General features: G+C 47.1%; 1 protein-coding gene across 1 annotated transcript in view; it reads right to left on the bottom strand.

The window, feature by feature from the left end:
• Nucleotides 1-1,168: 1,168 nt before the first annotated feature.
• Nucleotides 1,169-22,513, bottom strand: part of EEF2K (eukaryotic elongation factor 2 kinase) — a 63,514-nt gene continuing 42,169 nt past the window's right edge. The window contains exons 10-18 of the mRNA XM_019430402.2: nucleotides 21,791-21,992; nucleotides 20,314-20,381; nucleotides 18,166-18,243; nucleotides 17,271-17,333; nucleotides 15,788-15,922; nucleotides 15,446-15,634; nucleotides 10,989-11,113; nucleotides 6,132-6,310; nucleotides 1,169-4,357 (exon numbers count right to left, since the gene is read on the bottom strand). Coding sequence (XP_019285947.2) covers nucleotides 4,248-4,357; nucleotides 6,132-6,310; nucleotides 10,989-11,113; nucleotides 15,446-15,634; nucleotides 15,788-15,922; nucleotides 17,271-17,333; nucleotides 18,166-18,243; nucleotides 20,314-20,381; nucleotides 21,791-21,992 — 1,149 coding nt within the window. The 3' untranslated portion in view covers nucleotides 1,169-4,247. The remainder of the gene's footprint in view (nucleotides 4,358-6,131; nucleotides 6,311-10,988; nucleotides 11,114-15,445; nucleotides 15,635-15,787; nucleotides 15,923-17,270; nucleotides 17,334-18,165; nucleotides 18,244-20,313; nucleotides 20,382-21,790; nucleotides 21,993-22,513) is intronic.

Here is a 22,513-nt window from a genome sequence, read left to right as displayed (position 1 = left end):
CTTCCAGAGGTTCCTGGTGCCAATTTCTCAGCCCTTGGGGGCAGCGGGGTTCTACACGCTAATTCAATTACAGTCCCTTTGCTTTCCAGACTCATTGGCTTATGCCATTAAAAAAAAAAATCCCTTTCCTGGGGTGTCTGGGTGGCTCAGTTGGTTGAGCGTCTGACTTTGGCTCACGTCATGATCTCCCAGTTTGTGGATTCCAGGCCCACATGGGGCTCACTGCTGTCAGCACGGAGCCTGCTTTGAATCCTCAGTCCTCCTCTCTCTGCCCTCTGCCCTTCCCTGCTTGCACTCTCTCTCAAAATAAATAAAACATTTTTGAAAAATAAAATTAAAACAAAAAAAGAAGAAAATCTCTTTCCTATCATTTTAGTGGGGACTCAGGAACAAATGGACCTAAGTGTGTGACTTCAATCTACTAGGCCTGAGTTCAGGGTTTTTTTAATTTTTTTTTTTTAATCTTTATTTATTTTTGAGAGACAGAGTGTGAGCAGGGGAGGAGCTGAGGGGAGGGAGACACAGAATCAGAAGCAGGCTCCAGGCCCTGAGCTGTCAGCACAGAGCCTGAACTCATGAGCCTGAATTCAGAGCAGGGCCTGAACTCATGAACCGTGAGATCATGACCTGAGCCGAAGTTGGACGCTTAACCGACTGAGCCACCCAGGCGCCCCAGTTCAAATTTCTTAAAGTTAAAAACGCATTAGTTTGAAACCAAATGATCCTACCAGTGACCAAGATTTTCTTAAGTTTTGGATCACATAGCATCTTTAACATGCATTATCTCCTCTGAGGCTAATGATCACTCTGAAATGTAAAGATTATTCTTTCTGTTTTATGGATAAGAAAAATCAGGAAAAAAAAAAAAAAACAGGTTCACATACTTTAAAGCAAAAGGACAACATATGGGCCAAATCTAAAATCTAGACACATTTTTTTAGAAAATTAGAATTTATTAGAAATATTAAAAATTAGGAGACCTTGCATTAACAAATCCAATTTCAGCAGCCATAGAAAAAATGGAAAATGGGGCGACATTGGGCCCACACTTCCCATGGTGACCATCATTTGGAGCTGAATCACAGCTGCTCCTTTGAGATGGGGCCTGAGCCCTCCAGGCAGCCACTGCATTCCTTGTTACTAGGAGACATTTGAATTTGAGACCGGAAAGAAAGAAACCACTTTATTTGAACAGACAAAATGGAACTTAATACATATGCAAAAGTAAATTGATGACACAAGCCACTTCTTTGGATCCTACCCAGTGTCTACCTTTGCTAGGTTAAATAGTTACCTTGAGACTAGAAACATGAGTAACAGGGACAAATCCACGCAGAGATTATGCATATTTTGTCTCCTTTCCCCCCACACAAGCTGCATGTACCTTTGTAAACATTTGATTTGTAAATCATGTCTAGTACTGCAGACAAATGTGTTGGGATGAAAGGAAAAGAAATCACTGAAATAGGAACAAAGGTAATTTACCTGGCTTGGATCCCCAAGTTTGCATTTGATGATAAATTTCCACAGTGCCTCAGGTGAGGGGAAGGGAAGGGATATTCAGATGCACTGGGGTGTGGCATTTGGGTTTTTTTTTTCCTTCTTACATCCATAAAGCCTGCTTAAAAAAAACAAACAAACAACCTACAGCAAAACTGAAGGGATATTACATTCTAGTCTAATTTTAAATTTCATTCCCAGGATCCTCTAAATAACAGCAGCTTTCAAATCCTAGCTGCAGCTAGCTACTAACCAGCTGGGTCCACTGTGAGAGTCTACCTTTTGGAACCTTGGTTTCTCCATCTACGGTTAGAGATATGGGATTATATCACAGACTCTGTTAATCTCCTGGACCTTCAACGGCTTCTTGTACTTCAAGATGCTCTCTGATGACTTCCCAATTGGGCTGGAATGTCCTGGGGTTGTCTTTTGTTTTTGTGTGCCCATAATTTGCGAGGGGAAAAAAAAAGCCCTTAACCAGCTTTAGAAGGCACAAAACCAGGTTTTAAATGTGGAATAAGTCCTCCTACTGGCCCAGAAGGATCTCAGCATCTTGCAGATCATTTTACTCTCCCCAGTCCTTAATAAGCATATGCTTAGCTATACATCCAGCCTTTTGGAAGAGAAGCTGGCTGAGTTAAGGCCATGGAGGTGGGTGGGTGGAAGCGGAGGAGTGACAGTTCAAGCCAATTCAGACGACAAATCATTAACTGGTTGGAAGAACCAGAGCCACAGATCAGGTGCTGTGACTAGGGATGACTCTCCATTTGCTCACACATTTACTGGGGCCTATTCTGTGCCAACAACCTGTGTTTTTGAGCACTCAAAGTTGGAAAGTTGAGATAGCTTTTACCTTCAGGGCATACTATATAACTCTTAGTCAAGGATTAGTGCCAGAGTCGGCAAACTACTGCCCAGGCAGGCTGTTTTTGTAAATAAAGTTTTCTTGGAACATCAGCCAAGCTCATTCATTTAGGTACTGCTCATAGGTGTTTCTTCACTACAGCAGGGGTGAGTAGTTACAACAGAGATCATATGACCTACAAAGCCTAAAGTATTTACTATCTGGCTGTTTAACAGAGGTAAGAGACAAGTCACAATAAAGTTGCTTTCCACTTAACGTTTACCACATGCAATTTAACTCTACACACTGGTTGAAAACACACAAACAAAAAACCTAATGCAAGCCAACTTCTTGGTCTGGTGCAAATGAAATAAAGGGTGAATACTCCCAACTTGTAAAGGAAGCTGGTTGTGGTGTATCCATACACATGAGGGATACTGGAATTTACAGGTAGTCTAAAGGATTTTTCCAAGGGTCATCCTGAATCCGCTTGATTTTTTCCCTTAGGGCAAAACTCTGAACTTTGGAACCCAACAGCTGCAGAGGTTCACAACCCCACAGCACTTAACAGTACTGTGTTGAAAGACTTGTTTCAATGGACAGATAAGAATGGTTTGTATGTCACATTCTGTTTTTTTATTTTTATGTTTCCCTTTTTAAACAAAGGGAGAGAGGCTGCTTTAGCACTTGGGCTTGATCAAAGCAGTGTGTTTTCTTTGCTATTTGATACACCAACTGAAATCATACCGATATTAAATCTTACTCCTTTTAAAGGGAAAGCTCATTAAAGACAGAGAGCCACAGCCTCGCCCTGGGGAAACTACTGGAATTAATGAGTGTTTATAGTTCTTGCCCTCTCATTCTCAAACATCCGAGATAAATCTCAAGGGGCTGTGGCTGAAATAGTACGGCTGCAATTTACAAGAAAATGAGCCCAGTTTCAAGCAGAAAATACCAAAGAGAGGGCCTGGGGAACAGATTCTACATATAAACGTCAGATGCTAAGAAAACACAGAGGAACACTGTACACGGATACTTCAGGTACACTGTGGATGCTGCCACTGAGATGCGGAGTATATATCTGCTTGGAGTAAAGGCTCCGGTTCCAAATTGCTGACCTTACATGTAAAAGGTTTGAGGCGCACCCTCTCCCACACTAGCTGATGGAGAAGTTAGAGGTAGTAAATGTGTGCATACAAAAATCAAACCTGTTTTATAAAGCCCACTCTAGAAAGCATGCTGAAAAATGGAATTTGTATTCCAGAAAATCAGTTGCATTCGGGAAGGAAATTAAAAGATAAGCCAACAACCAGCGTGCAGGCCTTCGCCCACAGCAGAAGGGGGCCTGATACTGTGCAATCTTACATCCACAGAACAATGCCATGCATGCGTCCAAATGCTCTGAAATAAGGCTTTGCACTAAGTCATGATAAGATACACCCTGGGAAAAGTTAATGTGCAGCTCTACCCTCCCCATCACAACTCAGGAAACAAATTCTGTGGGCCCAAGATTTCATTTCAGTACAGCCTGAAAAAGCTGGTGAGCAAAGCCCAAAGCCCTAATAGTTTTCATTAATGGCAGCAAAAAGCACTTTCTTACATCTCATGACCAAAAAAGAAAAAACAGAAGAAGCAGCTCAAAACGATATGTTGGTTCATTAGGCTGCTTTCTCGATCCCCACTCCCCAAGATGCTGCCCTAAGGGACAGCTGTAGTGTCTCTGCTAATAGCAAAGACACGTTCAAGAGTCAAAAAACGAAATACAAAAGTTGATTTACAATACACTAAAAATACTTGCCCCTTACCCCCGCCAAAAAAAACCCTAAATGATAAGTCTTCCCCCTCCCCTCCCTGCGCTTAGCCCTTTGGCTTGGGACTGGACGGCAGTGATTTTCCTGGCAAGCTATTCCTCCATCTGGGCCCAGGCTTCTTCTGCCTTCTGGTAGTACTGGTTGGCCAGCCGGCCCTTCATGGCTTCCATCGCTGCCTCGGCTGCCTGTGTGTACAAGTCGCCTGAAGGAGAGCAAAGTGGGGCACAAAGAGGTGAACCACCTGTTGTTTTTGCCAGCCCTATGACCCAGACCCCTCCCGGGGAACAGTACCCTAAGATTTCTTTAAGAACCCAAATGACTTCTTCCTGACCTGAGTGGGCAGGTGATTCAAGCCTAGCCAATCAGAACACTCTCCCAATTCCCACCCGGCCTTAGGGACTTAAACAGAGCCAATCAGACATCCAGACTTAGGCACAGCCAATCAGAGTAAACCATCTCAATGAGCTCAGTGATTGGCTTAAGGGTGAGGGGGTGATTCCATTTGATCCCATGAGAATCAGGGTGAGGATTTTTACAGGCCTAATTAGGGAATGCATGAAAGTGGAAGAAATAAATAGAAGGAATAAAGATTATTAACAGTTTCATGTCAGTTCTGGAGAGGTTTTTGCTTCCAAGAAAATTTGTGCAAAGTGTACAAAAACACTTGGTTTTCAGAGTTTTTTGGATTTAGAAATTTCAAATAAGGGATTTTAGAGTTGCATTATTATTTGCTTAGTTTTTTTTTTTTTAAGTTTATTTATTTTGAGAGAGAGAGACGGACAGAATAGGAAGGGGCAGAGAGAGAGGGAGGGAAAGAACCCCAAGCAGGCTCCATGCTGTCAGAGCAGGGGCCAATGTGGGACTTGAACCCACAACTGGTGAGATCATGACCTGAGCTGAAATCAAGAGCCAGAGGCCTAACCAGCTGAGCTACCCACGTACCCCTTATTGGCTTCGTTTTTTTTTTTTCGCACATCTTAAAAAAACTTTAAACTTTTAAATATAGGCTCATCCTATGAAATCAGGAGTTCAGTATGCTTATTATGTAACAGAAAAAAATATATATATAGTGTGCACATCAACTGATGAATGTATAAACAAAATGTGGTGTATCTATACAATGGGATATTATTTGGTAATAAAAAGGAATGACGTACTGATACCTGCTACAATATGGATGAACCTTCAAAACAAGATGCTAAGTGAAAGAAGCTAGACACAAAAGACCACATATTGTATGATTACATTGATATGAAACATCCAGAACAGGTAAATCCATAAAGACAGAGAATAGGTTAGTAGTAGCCAGGACAGAGGAAGGGGGAAATAGGGACTGACTGCTAACCAGTACCAGGTTTCTTTTTGGTGTACTGAAAATGTTCTGGAATTAGATAGTGGTGATGGTTGCACAACATGATGAATATACTAAAAACCACTGACCCATGCACTTAAAAATGGTGACTGTTGTGTAATGAAAATGTCAGTTCAATTTTTAAAATTGCAAAAATACCAAACTCCTAATATATAACCATTAAAATAAAAATGTTCATTTGCATCCCAGCTCCATAAAGCCCCCTCCTAAACCAGCACCATATGGGTATCCAGCCTGTCACACAGGGCTGGTATGTCTCTTTCTCCCCTCCAGTGAAAGAAGAGACTGTCTTAGGGCACCTGGTTGGCTCAGTTGGTTAAGCGTCTGATTCTTGATTCCAGCTCAGGTCATGATCTCGGGATCCATGAGATCGAATCCTGAGTCAGGCTCTGCGCTGACAGCTTGGGATTCTCTCTCTCTCCTCCTCCCTCTGCCCTTCCCCCCTCCCCTCACTCTCTTTCTCTCCAAGTAAATAAATAAAAACTGAAAAAAAAAAAAAAAAAAAAAAGGAAGAGATTCAGTCTTGCCTCTGCCATAATTCCCAATGAGACAGGAATTATGTCCCTCCCTGTTCCATACCAGGGGCAGGTCAGCCAGGCCCTACCTGATCTCTGCGGGTCCTTCTCCAGCCCACAGCCGCCAGTAAACAGCATCTCGGCCTCCCTGGCCAGCAGCGTGTATCGGGGCTCATCTTGCATCCCATCATACTCCCCGCCCTCATCACAGTCTGTCATCTCCAGGGCAGTGTTGTACCAGCGCAGAGCCTCTGGCCAGTCTCGGGACCTTCCAGGAGATACAAAGGAAAAGTTGGAGGTTACCATGGCAATGGGCAGAAGGAGGAGACCCATCAGCAGGAGAGGCAAGTCAGGGATCCCAGTGGGGCCACCACCTATGATTCATGACCCATGGTACCCAGTGCTACCACATCTAAGGGGTATCATTCACATTGTAGGTTTAGATATTAAGACAGTAGTCAAGTAGCTTTCCCTAGCAAAATTGGTATATTACCCAGGGTACCTGGGTGGTTCAGTTGGTTAAGCATCTGACTCTTGATATGGCTCAGGTCATGATCAAGCCCCGAGTTGGGCTCTTTGCTGACAGCAAGGAGCCTGCTTGGGATTCTTTCTCTCTCTGTGTGTCTGTCTGTCTCTCTCTCAGCCCCTCCCCCACTCACCTCCATGGTATATTCTCTCTCAAAATAAATAAATAAACATTTTAAAAAATTGGTATATGTATTACACAATTTCCAACAGATGATATAGAGTATTTTGAGGAAGGGGCATTTTTCTAGTTTGTACAGAATCACACTACGGGCTAGCATTAGCAGCGGCTGGTACCCAGCCAGTCTGCTCTATGACTTGAGTAGGAGAGGCGGTGGGTGGAGGACCCTTTCTCAAGGCCTCCAGAACCATCCAAGCTAACAGCGGTCACTCAGCCGCATCTTATCCTCTGCCTGTGCTGGCCAGTTCTGGTGCTCCTCCAGCACAACTCAGGGCTCTCCCCAGAATAGCCGGCTTTTCTCTGGCTCTGCCCCTCAACTCTTTCTCCCTACTATGAAAGGCCAAGCCACCAAGGGCATACATGGGTTCCAACCAAATCTGAACATAAAATACAAAGCAAACAGGGCAGCGGGCTCTTTCTTGGGGTGTACTAACTGCACAATACGAAGCATGTGAGTAACTATTTATAGCATATCAGGAAAGAGCAAAGAGAGACGCAGATAAGAAAGTCTATGGGTCTCGTGAAATGTGCCAGGAATAACAGCTCCAATGACTGGCTGGCCTCTCCTCTGAGGCCCTACCCGACCTAGCTCCACCCCTATCTTAGAGCCCATTAACCTCCCCCACGCCAGACTGGCTGAGCCACTTTCTCTTCCCAGAACGTGCCAGACTCTGTCTGCTGTTTGGCCTCTGCCCCCGCTGCTCCCTCCGCTTGGGCGCTCTTTCTTCAAGTCTTTCCATGCCTGGCTCCTCATCCACCCAACGTCACCTCTTGGGAGACACCATCCCAAACACTCTATTTCCTACGATGACCTCGATCATATAATCCCATAATTCTCCTGTTGATTTATTCAGTTGCTTATTATGGCTTCCCTTGGCTAAAACACAAGCTCCAAGAAGGCAGGGACTTTGTTGTGTCTGCTGCGGCATTCCCAGGGCTCGGCAAATAGCTCAGCCTTCCTAAATGTCTGTTGGATGAATAAACGTAAACAAGTGGCTGGCTGGGATGGCGTTCAGGAGATAACATTGATTCTATTTTATTTCATAAAAAGGGGAAATCATTTGAAAATTCTTGGTGACCTGACAAACTAGGGTTTGAACAGTGGACTGAGGCCACTAAACTACATCATCTCACCCTTCTCAGCTTTGACCCTCCCTGGTCCAGAACGGCAAAGCAGAACTGCCCCAAAAGCATTAAACAGGAAAGAGGACGGGGCGCCTGGGTGGCGCAGTCGGTTAAGCGTCCGACTCCAGCCAGGTCACGATCTCGCGGTCCGTGAGTTCGAGCCCCGCGTCAGGCTCTGGGCTGATGGCTCGGAGCCTGGAGCCTGTTTCCGATTCTGTGTCTCCCTCTCTCTCTCTGCCCCTCCCCCGTTCATGCTCTGTCTCTCTCTCTCTCTCTGTCCCAAAAAGTTGAAAAAAAAAATTAAAAAAAAAAAAAAAAAAAACAGGAAAGAGGAGGACAGGCCTAATCTCTCCTTGCCCGCCTCCCACCACACCCTACACCCGAGATTAGGGTGCCCACCTTGCCTTGGAATCGCCAATGATTTTCCTTCCCATATTAAATGGCAACTTCTGGGGTGCCTGGGTGGCTCAATCGGTTAAGTGTCTGGCAACTTCTGGGGTGCCTGGGTGGCTCAATCGGTTAAGTGTCTGACTCTTGATTTCGGGTCAGGTCATAATCTCACAGTTCCTGAGTTTGAGTCCTGTGTTGGGCTCTGCACTGATAGCATGGAGCCTGCGTGGGATTCTCTCTCTCTCCCTCTCTCCACCCCTCCTCCACTCACACTCTCTTGTGTGAGCTCTCTCTCTCCCACTCAAAATAAACAAACATTAAAAAAAAAATAAATGGTAACTTCTGAGAAAGTTGAAACCCCTTACATGTAAATGTGGGCCTATATGGGGCCCTGCCTTACCCAGAGCTGGCCCTTAATTAATAGTCTGTGAATGGAAGAGGCTGGAACTGCTTGGAATGAGGAAGAAGAATAAGAAAATGACTATGGCAGAAGCTATAAAAGCAAATGTTGACAGATTTAACTACATAAATATTAAAAACCAGTTGCCCCAAACCCAGTAACAATGGTCACACTGTGTGGAACATGTGCCACCCCCCTCCCTCACGCTGATGACAGCCATCTTCAAAAATAATTTTTTAAAAAAGAAGTATATGCCTCAGAGTTGATAGCCTTAATGTTAAAAAATTCTTACAAATCAGGGACACCTGGGTGGCTCAGTTGGTTAAGTGTCTGACTTCGGCTCAGGTCACAATCTCACACCTCGTGAGTTTGAGCCCCGTGTCGGGCTCTGTGTCGACAGTTCAGAGCCTGGATGGAGTCTGTTTCGAATTCTGTGTCTCCTTGTCTCTCTGCCCCTCCCCCACTCCCGCTCTGTCTCTGTCCCTCAAAAATTCATAAACATGAAAAAAAAGTGTTTTAAATTCTTACAAATCAAAACAACTGCCATCTCAGATAAAAAGTAAATAAAAGGCATGAAGAGAAAACACACAAAGATTTCTTAAGGACCTCAGATACAAATATTCAATCCCCAGCTCCAGCCCCCTCCCACCATGCAATCGATGGGCACCATATACATTGGCATTTGACCTGACATAAGCATGTCTTGTCTTTGCCTTTTTCTTTGTCTCCCCTCCCCTCTTTCTTTCTTTCTTTCTTTCTTTCTTTCTTTCTTTCTTTCTTTCTTTCTTTCTTTCTCCTTCTTTCCTTCCTTCCTTCCCTTCCTTCCTTCTTTTTTCTTTCTTTCTTTTTCTCTTTCTCTTTCTTCCTTCCTTCCTCCCTCCCTTTGCTTCTTCCTCCCTCTTTTCTTTCTTTCTTTCTTTCTTTCTTTCTTTCTTTCTTTCTTTCTTTCTTTCCTTCCTTCCTTCCTTCCTTCCTTCCTTCCTTCCACCTCTCTCTATGCCAGTATAGTTCTGAATCTGAGAAGCAAGCCAGTACACAGTACATTGGAGGAGAGGGGACAAGACCTAAGATTTGGCTCTGCCACTTACTAGCTACCTGACCTTGGCCAAGTTCCTTCACTTCTCAGAACTACAGTTTACTCATCTGTACAATGGGGCTAAAAACACCTCCTGTCTGTGTCCGAGAGAAGTGTGGGTTCGTTTATTCAAACAACTAGTAAGCCAGGCCTTGCGCTAAGCGCTGGGATTATAGAGATGCAGGAGACCCCCAGTTCTTGTTCTCAGTGAGATCACAGATCTCAGATCTCTCAAAATCACAGATACGAAGGTGCAGTCGAAAAAGAAGGGGACGTGATTGTCACACTAGGTATCTGATAAAATTGTGGACGCATGATATGTAGTAGAGGTGAGATGCCACAAATGGAGACATTTTAGACACCGAGAGCTTGATACGATGCAGCCACAGTCCTGACCTTCCTTAAACCCAGGGAGAAAAGATGAGACCTCGACCCAAAGAGGAAGAAACTTCCAGGCTGCTCCAACCCTGCAGGTTTAGATAATCATAGTGCCCACCCTGTTCCCATCTAGAAAGCCACGGGCCCCTGAGGGCAGCAGGAACAGCTGAGATCCAGTGGGAGCCAGAGGCTGAGCAAGGGGTCGCATTACGAGTTGAATTCCTTCAAAGGATCTCCACCGTTGGGACTTCTGGGACTTCCCACTGGCTAAGCCAAGGAGAGGAGATGAAGCGGGGCCACGCCTCCTGCCCTCCGCTGAAGAAACCAGTCTTGGCACCACAGCCGGAGGGACAGCTGGGAAAGTGCTGGCACCTGCAGCGGGGGAGCCTTCAGGAGACTCAGAGCCACTCTGGAAACTCACACCAGGCCTGAATCTCCATGGGATCTTGCTTCCTTCCCTGCTCTCCCTCTCAGAAGTGAAAAATAACATCACAAAAATACAAGTAGAAAGAGGAAACTAAAGTCACCCATAATCCTAACATCTAGGGACAACCACTCTGGACCTAAAGCAAATCTCTTGGCAGAATGTCTGGGATGTCCCTGCTTTATCTGCCAGGCTCGGGGAGGATTACAGGCATCATGTCAATGAACCCTCACATAACCACCCTGGAATGCAGGTTATATAATTATCCCCATTTCACACAATGAAGACACTGAGATCACTTGTCCACAAGTGAAATAACTTGTCCACAGTAGGGGACTGGGACCGGGGGAGCTGAGCCTGGAACCTGGGTCTGTGCTGATACCGAGGGGGAAGTCCCCGCCTGTGGCCCAGGTTCCCACCAGCTCCGCTTGAGCTACAGCCACGGTACCTGTCTGGGCTGAGGTTCTGGCCAGTGTCAAAAGCCCGAGCCACCAGGATCATGGACTGTCTGTCGCCAGCTTCAGCTGCCTTCAGTAAGTAATCGAATCCTTTAGTTCTATTCTCTTCTGTTTCCTGTCAATACAGACCAAAGAGGGGGAGAGAAACGGAAATGAGGCAGGGAGGAATGGAAGCTTAGCCCACTCTTGCTCACTGCTCTGATTCCTCCAGCCAGCCACATCATCTCTTGCCTCCAATAGGGCTCCTTGCTTCCATTATTTAAAAAGTTTTTATTCCGGGGCGCCTGGGTAGCTAAGTCAGTTAAGCATCCCGACTCCTGATTTCGGCTCAGGTCATGGTTTGTGGTCAAGCCTCGCATCAGGCTTTGCACTGACAGCGCATGGTGTCTGCTTGGGATTTTGTCTCTCCCTCTCTCTCTGCCCCTCCCCTGCTCACTCTCTCTCTCTCTCTCTCTCAAAAGTAATAAATAAACATTTTTTAAAAGTTTTTATTTTTAAAAAGTTTTTTTAAACTTTTCTTTTTATTTAAAAAGTTTTTAACAGCTTTATTGAGGTATACTTCACATGCCATACAATTCATCCATGTAAAGCACTCAATTCAGTGGGTTTTAGTACATTCACAGAACGTGCAACCATCCCATTATCAATTTCAGAATATTTTCATCAGCCCAAAAAGAAACCAAAATACCATACCCTTTCACTGTCACGTCCCAGTTGCCCCATCCCACCCAGCCCTAAGTAACCACGAGCCTACCCTCTGTCTCTAGAGATTTCTCTATTCTGGACACTTTATATAAATGCAATCGTACAGGACGTGGTCTACTGTGACTCGCTTAACTTCACATGAAGGTTTTAACAGATTGGTGCTTTGTTCTTTTTATGGCAAATAATATTCCATCGTATGGACAGATCACATTTTACTCATCAGTTGGTGGATGTTTGGGTTGTTTCCACCTTTTGGCTGAATAACGAATAATGCTGCTATGAACATCTGTTACAAGTTTCCACATGGATGTGTGTTTTTATTCTTTTGGGTAGATAGCGAGGAGCGGAATTGCGAATCACGTGTAACTCCTACTTAGCCTTTGGAGGGGCTACAGTGGCTGCACCGTTTCTCATTCCCACCGACAGTGCACCACCTGCTTCCATTCTGCTCCCCCAACATCCATCCCATAGCAGCAGCCGGAGGGATGCTTTTAAAGACCAGGTCAGGTCACATTACTTTATCAAAGCTGCCCATGGCTTCTTATCCCCACTCAGAGACAAAGCCAAAACCCTCACATCAGCCCTTCTCAACCACCAGGCTTCAAGAAGTATGGGAGGGGAGGGCACCTCGGGGGCTCAGTTGTTCAAGCATCTGTCTCTTGATCTTGGCTCAGGTCATGATCTCAGGGTTCTTGTGATCAAGCCCCACCACGGGCTCTGCACTGACAAATCCCTGTTTGGGATTCTTTCTTTCTCTCTCTGCCCCTCCCCTGCTCACGCTCTCTCTCTTTCAAAATAAATAAAAAACAAAACAAAAAAAGCGTGGCAGGGACCACCAGCTGTCTCCATATCCATTGTCCTCCACCATATTTTGGGCGCCACGTGGCTGACTAGCTACAGGCTACGTTTTTCAGCCTCCCCTGGAGCCAGAACTGTGTCCTAATACAAGAAGCCCCTCCGGTCACTCTCAATCACCTTGTCTGGTATCTTCTCCTCAGCACAATAGAACAATGCCTGGCATGGGAGGTGCTCAATAAAGGCTAGTTATTTTTAATTCTGTTGGAAAGATTTTTGTTAATTATGATCTGTACTATATCCTTCTCCATTTGAAAAGTTTACTCCATGAGAGCAGGAACCTAGGACGGTGCCCAGAGTGTTGGAGACTCTCAAAAAGCAGGTGCTAAATTCATGCATGTGTTAGTAAGAAAACAAACAAAAGTCCCAAAGGAGGGGGCAGTGGAGAAAGGGGGTGATGGGGTTTCTAGGGCACATAGCGGCTTCTCAGGGTACACACCCATCATTTCTTTTGCTAAGCCATAAGCCTGCTGGGACACAGCTTACTTCCTCCCTGCCTGCCCTGTCCTAACCGTCCACCCACACTCCTGCTAGGGAAAGCTGCCAGAGTCTATCCTCCGGAGAAAGGCCTTTGAGAGGCTTACAGGTGAGAGAGGAATCTGAAATGGCTTGTAAATCCCTTTACAAAGCTGCCAAGAGTGTGGTTTGTGTAAACAGCCTGAGGTCACAAGAAGATCTCCCCCCCAGTCCTGGTCCCTCACCACTCATGCCGGGCTCTGGGATTACTTTATTCAGGCCTCAAATCCTTCTGAGTGTCCTCTCTGGACACAGAGTGCCAGGCTCTGTGGCAGATACTGGGGGAACAGGCCAAAGGCAGCAGTATGCTGGCGCCAGCTCTCTGGGCTCAGGAGAACTGACCATGAAATTATCGGGGATTTTGCAAGCCAACTGTACAACACAGTCATTATTAAAAATTACATAAACTTCCAATTAAATGAATTATATTAAAAACAAAGGCAACAAATACTCAAAACTCATGACTTTTTTTTTTTAAACTCATGACTTTCTACTTATTTTAACTATGATGTACTGTTGTCCATATTCTTCAGATTATTTATGTCTATTTCTGGGTTTCTCAACCTCGCACTACTGACATTTTGGACCAAATAGTTCTCTGCTGTGGGGGCTGTCCTGTGTATGGTAGGATGGTGAACAGCATCCCTGGCCTCTATGCATTAGATGCCAGTTGCAACCCCAATATTTTGACTACCAAAAGTGTCTCCAGGCATTGTCAAGGGTCCCCTGGAGAAGGAACAGCAGAATGACTGGTTAAGAACCACTGGTCTCTTGAATCTGTACAACAGAAATACCGTACATTTCTTTCCAAATCCAGATTCAGTGATGATGTATTGGGGCCTTGAAAATGGCACCGAAGTCACATTTACATCACAGAAAGTGGAAAATAGTACAGATCAGAGGGCTTTAAAAAAAATTTTTTTTTGTTTTAATGTTTATTTAGTTCTTGAGAGACAGAGACAGAGCATGAGAGAGAGAGGGAGACACAGAATCTGAAGCAGGCTCCAAGCTCCAAGCTCCAAGCTGTCAGCACAGAGCCTGATGTGGGGCTTGAACTCACCAACTATGAGATCATGACCTGAGCAGAAGTTGGATGCTCAACTGACTGAGCCACCCAGGCACCCCTCTTTTTTGTTTTTTTTAAGTAGGCTCTACGCTCAACATGGGGCTTTGAATGCCCAATACAGGGCTTGAACTCATGACCCTGAAATCAAGAGTCTCATGCTCTTCTGACTGAGCCAGGCAGGCGCCCACCTACAGATCAGACTTTGATTGTTCTTTTCGATGGTCTTGATGGAAAGCAAGGGACAGAGAAAACATTCATAATGCAGATTAAACTTACAAGTGTGTCACGTCTGTAAACATGACATTGTGACTAGCACAGGAAATTGAAGAAACATTTTTCAGTATTTTAAGTTTATTTTGAGAGACAGTGTGCAGGAGAGGGGCAGAGAGAGGGAGGGAGGGAGAGGGAGAGAGGGAGGGAGGGAGAGGGAGAGAGGGAGGGAGGGAGAGGGGGAGAGGGAGAGAGGGAGAGAGGGAGGGAGAGAGGGAGGGAGGGAGAGAGGGAGGGAGGGAGAGGGGGAGGGAGGGAGAGGGGGAGAGAGGGAGAGGGAGAGGGAGAGGGAGAGGGAGAGAGAGAGAGAGAGAGAGAGAGAGAGAGAGAGAGAGAGAGAATCCCAAGCAGACTCCACGCTGTCAGTGCAGAGCCCCATGTGGGGCTTGAATCCATGAACCATGAGATCATGACCTGAGCTGAAACCAAGAGTTGGACGCTTAACCAACTAACTAAACCACCCAGGTGCCCCTGTGTTTCAGTAGTTAAAACCATTATCTGATTCAGCAAAGAAGTTGCTCACATCAGTGGCAAATGAATGAAGTTCCAGTTCTGACCATCCTGGCACCTCTGCCCCCTCTGCCTGGACAGCTCACCTCCCACACTCTGCCTGGCTCACTCCCGCTCAGCTTTTAGGCCTAACTCAGAGGTCACCTCATTCATCCGTCCCACAAATGTACACTGAATATGTACTGGGCATCGGGCTCTGTTCTCACCACCAAGGATACAGATGGAACCCACCATTAGGCGTTTCACCGACCCCGTGAAACCCACTCAGGGCCCTTCCCATCTGCTTCCACCACTACTTTCTGTTTCTCCCATCATGCCATGTCATAATTGCCTGGAATCATGACTGTCACCTTGCACTCGTTCCCCAGTGGCACATCCCAGTCCTACCAGTTTCAGCTAACCTGCAAGTGCCTGGCCCCACACTGGGGCTCAGAAGTTTCCGGGGCATGCACAAACCTGCAGGATGGAGAGGACGATGACTGAGCACCCCCTCCCACCCATGACTAGGTCCCTGCCGCCCCTCACCTTCAGAGAGACGTCGGCCAGGATGTGGTGGGGCAGCTGTGAGCACATGAGCCCCAGGGCCACGATGGCCTCCAGCTCGCCCAGGTCGGCCGCGTGCTCCAGATGGAAGACGGCCGACTCGCGGTCCCAGTCCTCGTCCTTCTCGCAGAAGCGCCCGCCCTCGTGGTAGCGCACCATGGCCAGATGGACCTACCACACAGACTTGGCTGTTGGCCCAGCTGCCTGGGCAGAAGCACCCAGGGCCGCCCAGCCAGCCTGCGGGAGGAAGCGATTAGCGGAGCAGAGGCGTGAGCTGGGCTCTGGGTCAGCGGACAAAGGGCTCTGAAGCGGGCATCACCGTACCTTCCCCAGAATGGACTTCCCGATTTTTTTTTCAAGGTCCAGAGCGTTAAGCCTTTGCACTTCCAGGGCCACGGCGGAAGGTCTGGGCAGGTGGAGGCGGGAGGGGTTGAGGAGATTCCACTTGTCCACGCACACCTGAAAGAGGGAACCGGGCACGGAAGTTTACAGGCCAGGGAATGAGGGGCTGGGGACGCAGGCCCCACCACCAGCCGTCAGTTGCTCCTACCGCGTGAGCCTGGCTGGCAAGATGCAGGGGGCGAACCCTTAAGGTATCAAATTTTCTTGGACAAACACGGCTCCATTTCTAATCCCTCAAATCCTGCCAATTTACGGGCGCTGAGGGAATATTATAGCACCAGGACACAAAGGCCAGTGGAATGGACTGCAGCAGTTCAAAGTGTTTCCCACTCGTTTATCAAGCAGGGTTTGGTTGGGGAGGTTGGACCGTAAGCTGCCTCCTTGGCCAGTGACCCACATGATGGGCCAGAAAAGTCTGACTTGAGACCCTGCAGCAAATCCACTTCGCTTTCCTCTGTGCATCCACAGGAAGCTTCGGGGAATAGGTTTGGAAAACACATCATGTTCCAGCTACAGACACCCTCTTCCAAAGGTCCCTGCAGGACCGAGCCAGGCAGCTGCGTGCATATATGTGCGCTAAGCATCCTGCAATGCACAAGGCACCCCCCACGACAAAGAAGGGCCCAGCCCAGAATGTCAGAATGTCAATGGCACCACGGTTAAACAACCCTGCTCTACACTGTGTTGAGACCTTGCACCATCGGTAAACACCGCGTGGTAAATGCTCTGTGTTCCGGACGGAGCAAGAGTCAAGCCTGCTGGGGCAACTGGGAAAGGCTCCCGCAGGAGGTGCCACAGGGGGCCAGTCTGGGGTTGCAGATGGGCTTTGAGGAGATGTGACCACAGTAGGAGGAAGGACCTGGCAAGTGGGAGATTCACAAAGACTAGAGGGTGAGAGGTTCAACATGTGTTTCTGGTTCAGCTAGGGAAGGGTGCCCGAGGATTGGTCTTCCCACATCTGCCTGATGATAATGAGCTTCTAAGATGCTTGTTAGAAACACTTGCCAGTGACCTGGGGAAAGCTGCTTAAGAGCCCCGTTTTCTCATATGTAAAATGGGGATGAATAACATTAGCCTGTCTCGCTGGGTGGTTGATAAGTAAATGAATGAATTCTCTGAGGCACTTATACACAGGCATTACTTTACCATGTGAGCTGTGGCCCTTATAGCCCCCCCTCCAGGATGGGCTATCCTACTTGTGTCTATGCCTCTCCGCAGATCCCCCAGTGTCCCGCCCAGTCCAGGGGCTCAAAAGTATTTGCCAAGGGGACTGGCTCCTTTGCACAATCTTCCTTTAGCTGATGTGTGAGGCGCCTGGGCAGGCAGCAGTGACACCAGGGAGGAGAAACAGGGGCTGGAAAAGGCAAGCACATGGTCACGACAAGGCTGCCTCAGGGAGCATTACCCGTCCGGAGCTGCCCAGGCTGTCTTCGTCAGACTCGTACCTCCGGTTACCGTTTGAGTGGCCCTGAGGGAGGTGAAGGGTAGAGTGAGCCAAAGAGCAGTTCCCAAGAACTGGTCCTGCCCTCCTCCCCAGGGGACCCTCTTCCAGGGGACTCTCCTCCTAGGGGACAGGCTCAGCCCCCTCCAGGAGACCCTGCTCCCAAGGGACAGGCCTGGCCTCTAGGAGGGGCAGCTGGAACTCATGTGCCAAGAAGAGAGAATGCTGGGTAACAGGCAGGACCAATGTGCTGGTGTGCCCACAGCCTTCCTCTCACCCTCCCTGTGTGCACAGATGGAAATGACTCAAAGGCACAGGATCGTGGCAGGTAAGTACCAAGAAAACCTCCTTCCCCTTACCAAAGCTCCCATAATACGTCTTTACTCGCAGTAACAAAGCTGAGACCAAAGGGCTCTCAGCAAGACTGGTTTGGATGCTCAGATTCAACTCTGGCACATGGGAAAACCTCTAAGTGGCAGACACTGCCTGAGCCACCCACACCAGTGTCCTCCAGTGCACTCCCCAGGATGGCCAGAACACCACGCATTGAACGGCATCCTTCTGCCCACACCTTTCCAGCCTATTACCCAGCACCCTAGATTCCAGTTTCCTCAGAAGAGTTGTCTGCCATTTTCAGTCTTATGTAATCGCCCATACTAGTCCCTTTACTAAACTTTCTGGTCCCCGTAACCCTGTTTTATCTTCTGCCCTGCCTTTATTTTTATCTGAAATGATCTTGGGTATCAATTTACCTATTATGTTCTCACAACGCACTCACATTCCTCCCCACCCTTCCGTCCCCCTGGACAATGAGGCAACAGAACACTCTGGTCTCATTTCCCTGGGGGGAATTCCTTACATGTTCTCGGGGCTCTGGGTCATCCAGCTCACCCCGCTTCTCACTGGGGTATCCGCTGTCCCCACTGTTCTCAGAGTCCTGTGGAGAGAAGATGGCCCTAGGGTCTCAGTGGTCCTCTGAGGTGGTTACTTCTGGACACTCAGACATTTGCTATCTCTCCTTTGTCCTATCACTTCAAGTAACATCCCCTTCCCTCCGTATTGCTGATTGGGTGACAAGGAAATAGTACAAAGTAGTGGCGAAGACCTTGGGCTCTGAAGCCAGACTGCCTGGGCTCAAGTCTGAGCTTTGTGACTTGCCAGCTGGGACCCTGGACAGCGATTTCCTTAGCCATGAGGATTCATGATAGGGCCTACAATGAAGGGCTATGAGCAAGAAGTGAGGTGTTACTCACTGAGAGTATGGACCACAGGAAGACCAATCTATTATTAAGAGGGGCTCGGGGCGCCTGGGTGGCTCAGTCGGTTGAGTGCCCGGCCTTGGCTCAGGTCATGATCTCATGGTCTGTGAGTTCGAGCCCCATATCGGGCTCTGTGCTGATAGCTTGGAGCCTGGAGCCTGCTTCAGATTCTGTCTCTCTTTCTCTGACCCTCCCCTGATCATGCTCTGTCTCTGTCTCAAAAATAGATAGACATTAAAAAAAATTTTTTTTTTTAAAAAGAGGGGCTCACAGGCAGAAAAACAAAGGCTGGTTTATGACGTATGACCCATGGACACAAATGTAGCACTGAGTGCAGTATTTACTACAATGGAGCCCTCTGCCAAAACTGGGGCACATTTTTTATTCTTCTGGACAATTCGGAATCTCTAACTTCAGTCATTTGTCTACCCGTGTTCAGTTCTGGACATCTCTGCATGTCACCTGCATCACTATTCGGCTCACACTTTTGTTTCTTTCTTTGTTCTACTAATTAGTATTTCAAACATACCTCTAAGAACAGAGAATAATAAAATGAACTCCTATGCACCTGTCACCTGGCTTTGTCTGCTCTTAACATTAGGTCTTAGTTATTTCAGATCTTTTAATTTTTTTTAATTTAAAAATTTAATTTTAGAAAGAGAGAGAGTTGGGGAGAGGGGCAGATGGGGAGAGAAAGAGAACCTTAAGCAGGCTTCACACTCAGTGCAGAGCGCCACACGGGGCTTTGATCCCACAACCCTGGGATCATGACCTGAGCCAAAATCAAGAGTCAGACCCTCAATGGACTGAGCCACCCAGGTGTGCCTGGATCTTTTATTTTATTTTATTTTTTAAGTTTTTATTATTTTTTTTAATTTATTTTTGAGAGACAGAGAGTGAGCAGGGGAGGGGCACAGAGAGAGGGAGACACAGAATCCGAAGCAGGCTCCAGGCTCTGAGCGGTCAGCACAGAGTCCGACGCGGGGCTTGAACTCACAAACCGCAAGATCGTGACCTGAGCCAAAGTTGGATGCTTAACCGACAGAGCCACCCAGGCGCCTTGAAATTCTAAAATGCATTCTAATTCCAGAATGAAATCTATTATAAATGGAATCAAAAATAATATCTACCTCACGGGTTGTTGAGGCATAGAGTGTCTATCAAACTCTTGAAACAGTCTTATGCTTATTTTTTTCCTTCCACTCAAAAACTCTGAAAAGCAGTCAAGAGTGAACTTTAACCTTTGGAGCAATCCCAGGGTGCGAGTTAAAGTGCACCTGAGGTCTGGGCACAGGTGACACGTCTCAAAGTCTGCTTTTAAAATTCCTGTGAGTTTTTACTTTGACACTGTAATATGTCTGCCTGAATGCAAATGCAGTGCCTTCAGCTTCTGCAGAGTCACCCAGAAGCTGTTGGAAACCGGTCCTGTTTATCCAACCTGAGGGCATCACGCTGGATTGTGCTATAAGTCACTCGTCTGAAACCCAGGACAGCTCCCTCCCCCCAGGACAGCTGTCCACACGCATGTGGCCAAACCACACCAGGGCTGAGCTTGCTCAGCATTTATCAGAAGGTTGCATTGTTGCTAATTTGGATTCCCTCTTCTGCTACCATCTCTGGGAACTGCAATGGATCCAGCTCTTCTCAGAGGGCACCACTGCCCTGGGCAGGAGGCTGAGAGTCATCCGCACTTCCCTGTGGCCCCTGGCAGTGCCCAGAGCAGACCGGGAGATCCCTCTCCAACTTACCCGGTGATTGTCCAGATGGTCATGGTCTCGGGGTACCATGTTGTCAAGGTCACTGAACACAGGCCAATCTGGGCAGGAGAAAACAGAGATAACGCACTGGCTCTACCATTAAAACTGTCTGAAAGACTGACTACAATCTAGGGCTGAACGCACCTGTCACCAGGCCTTTTTAAAAATTTTTTTGAAAATGGTGCAAAAATGGGGGAAGAAAGCTGTCAGTACCTGGAGGGCTACAGTTCTTCCTCAAGAACTTATTCAGTCTGCCACTTGCTGGCTGTGGCGTCCTAAGCATGTAGCTTCACCCCTGTGCCTCCTCAAGGCTGTAATGCAAATAACTTGTGCAACGGGCTTAGAGGCGCACGTGCCTGGGCCACAGTTGGCCTTCAGTGAGGTGCAGGTGTGAAAGAAGAACGGCTATTTGTATATCTGGGGCTCAATGAGTAGCTACAAGTTGGAGAAGTCTCAGATGGCTTAACAACCAACCACCTTCTTCCTGGTGGTTCCCAGTCTCTGTCTCCTCCCCTGAGCTTCCACAGCCAAATCCAGCTTGTTTCCATTTTTATATGGTTTTTAAGAATGGTTTTTCCATTTAAAATGGTTGGGAAAATTAAAAGAATAGTAATTTATGTGAAAAGTACATGAAATAGAAAATTTAATGTCTTTCTTGGAACACAGTTACACCTACTCATTTACATACTGTCAATGGCCACATTCATGCTGCTAATGCAGAAGCCATAGGTCCCCAAAGTCTAAAATATTTACTCTCTGGCATTCTAAGGAGAGCCTGTCAACTCCTGCTTCAAACTATACCCAAGGTCTTCTAGTGGAAATGTCTAAAAGGCTTGACATTTGACACTAAAATCTTCCTCTTCTGTTCCTCTACAGCGTCCCCCAGCTGAATAAATGGCCACCCCACCCTTAGAGTTTTTCAGATCAAAATCCTGGAGTCAGCCGTGCCTCCCCTCCGCTTCATCAGCAAACTCTATCACTTTAACTTTGAGGATAATGATTCCGTTTTCCTCCTCTGATCTATTCATAGGTCGTTCAGATTTCCTAATATTGAACAAGTCTCAGATGCTTGCAAAAACACTATCTGATTATGACGGACTATTCTTTCAAAGACTACCAGTTTTGTTAATACCTTATTTAGAATTTCTGTATTGCATGTTTATAAGTGGGGTTGGAATGCAGTTTTCTTTTTTTGCTGTTTTATGAAATTTTGGTGTAAAGGTTTTGCTAGTTTCATGAAACACGCTGAAAAAAATGTTATCTAAAACAGGGTCTGTTTTTGAAGCATTCGGAAGACTTGGGTCTTGAAAACTTATTAAACAAACTCACTCATACAACCATCCGGGCCATGAATCTTTTTGACTAGCATATCTGATTTCCTAACGTAAGCGAAAGCCAGTTTAGTTGTGTTCTTTCTGGTGCCTGTCCCCTCCAATCACAACTACCAAGGACCAAAAACGTCACTCACGGAGGTTGTCCAGTTTCTGGCTGTGTGGTGTGGCCGAAGACGGGGAAGAAGGGAGAGAGTCAAAGGTCACGTCACTCATGTTCTCATCTCCAGAGTTTTCTGAAAGGCGAAGGAGCAGGGGGGGGCGACTCCCAGAGAGGGTCCTTACTCGGGGGCTCCCACACTTCTCCTCTGTCCCCCTCAAGATGGTCTTGGCTGATTGCTGGAGAATTAACGGACACCCATGTCACACAGGAACCCTCTGGGGAGAGAAGGGCTCTTCCGGGAGCGTGCTGTTTACCCAAACCCTGAGGCCCTTTCAGTCAACGGCCCCCATACATGCCTGTTTAGGGACTGGCAGGAAATCTAAAAATAACCAGTGGGGGATTAACCCAAAGGCTTCTAAGAAGGGGCATCTGGTACAGGAGCTCAAAGCCAGCCAGCAATCCCAAAGTGTTAACCACACTACAGCCCTGAGCTGGGGCATACCTGCGGCCACACATCCAGAATCCCAAGCTGGTCTGTCCTGACAATCTCTTACATCTGGTCACGGTAAAAGCGGGGGGCCTATCCTGGACACAGCAAGGTGCCCGAAGAGCCAGGTCCAGGTCTAGTCCAGCCATTTATCAACATGCCACACAAATACATGTACCACACACCTCCCTCGCTATCTCTACACACTTGGGCTCTTCACTCTGGTCAAAATAGGTCCAATCAAGCAGACCCCAGGTACTGGGTTAGCGG

This window comes from Panthera pardus, unplaced genomic scaffold (genome assembly GCF_024362965.1).
Source record: "Panthera pardus isolate Hobbes unplaced genomic scaffold, ASM2436296v1 HiC_scaffold_5, whole genome shotgun sequence".
Classification (NCBI taxonomy): domain Eukaryota; kingdom Metazoa; phylum Chordata; class Mammalia; order Carnivora; family Felidae; genus Panthera; species Panthera pardus.
This window is presented reverse-complemented; position numbering and strand designations above follow the sequence as displayed.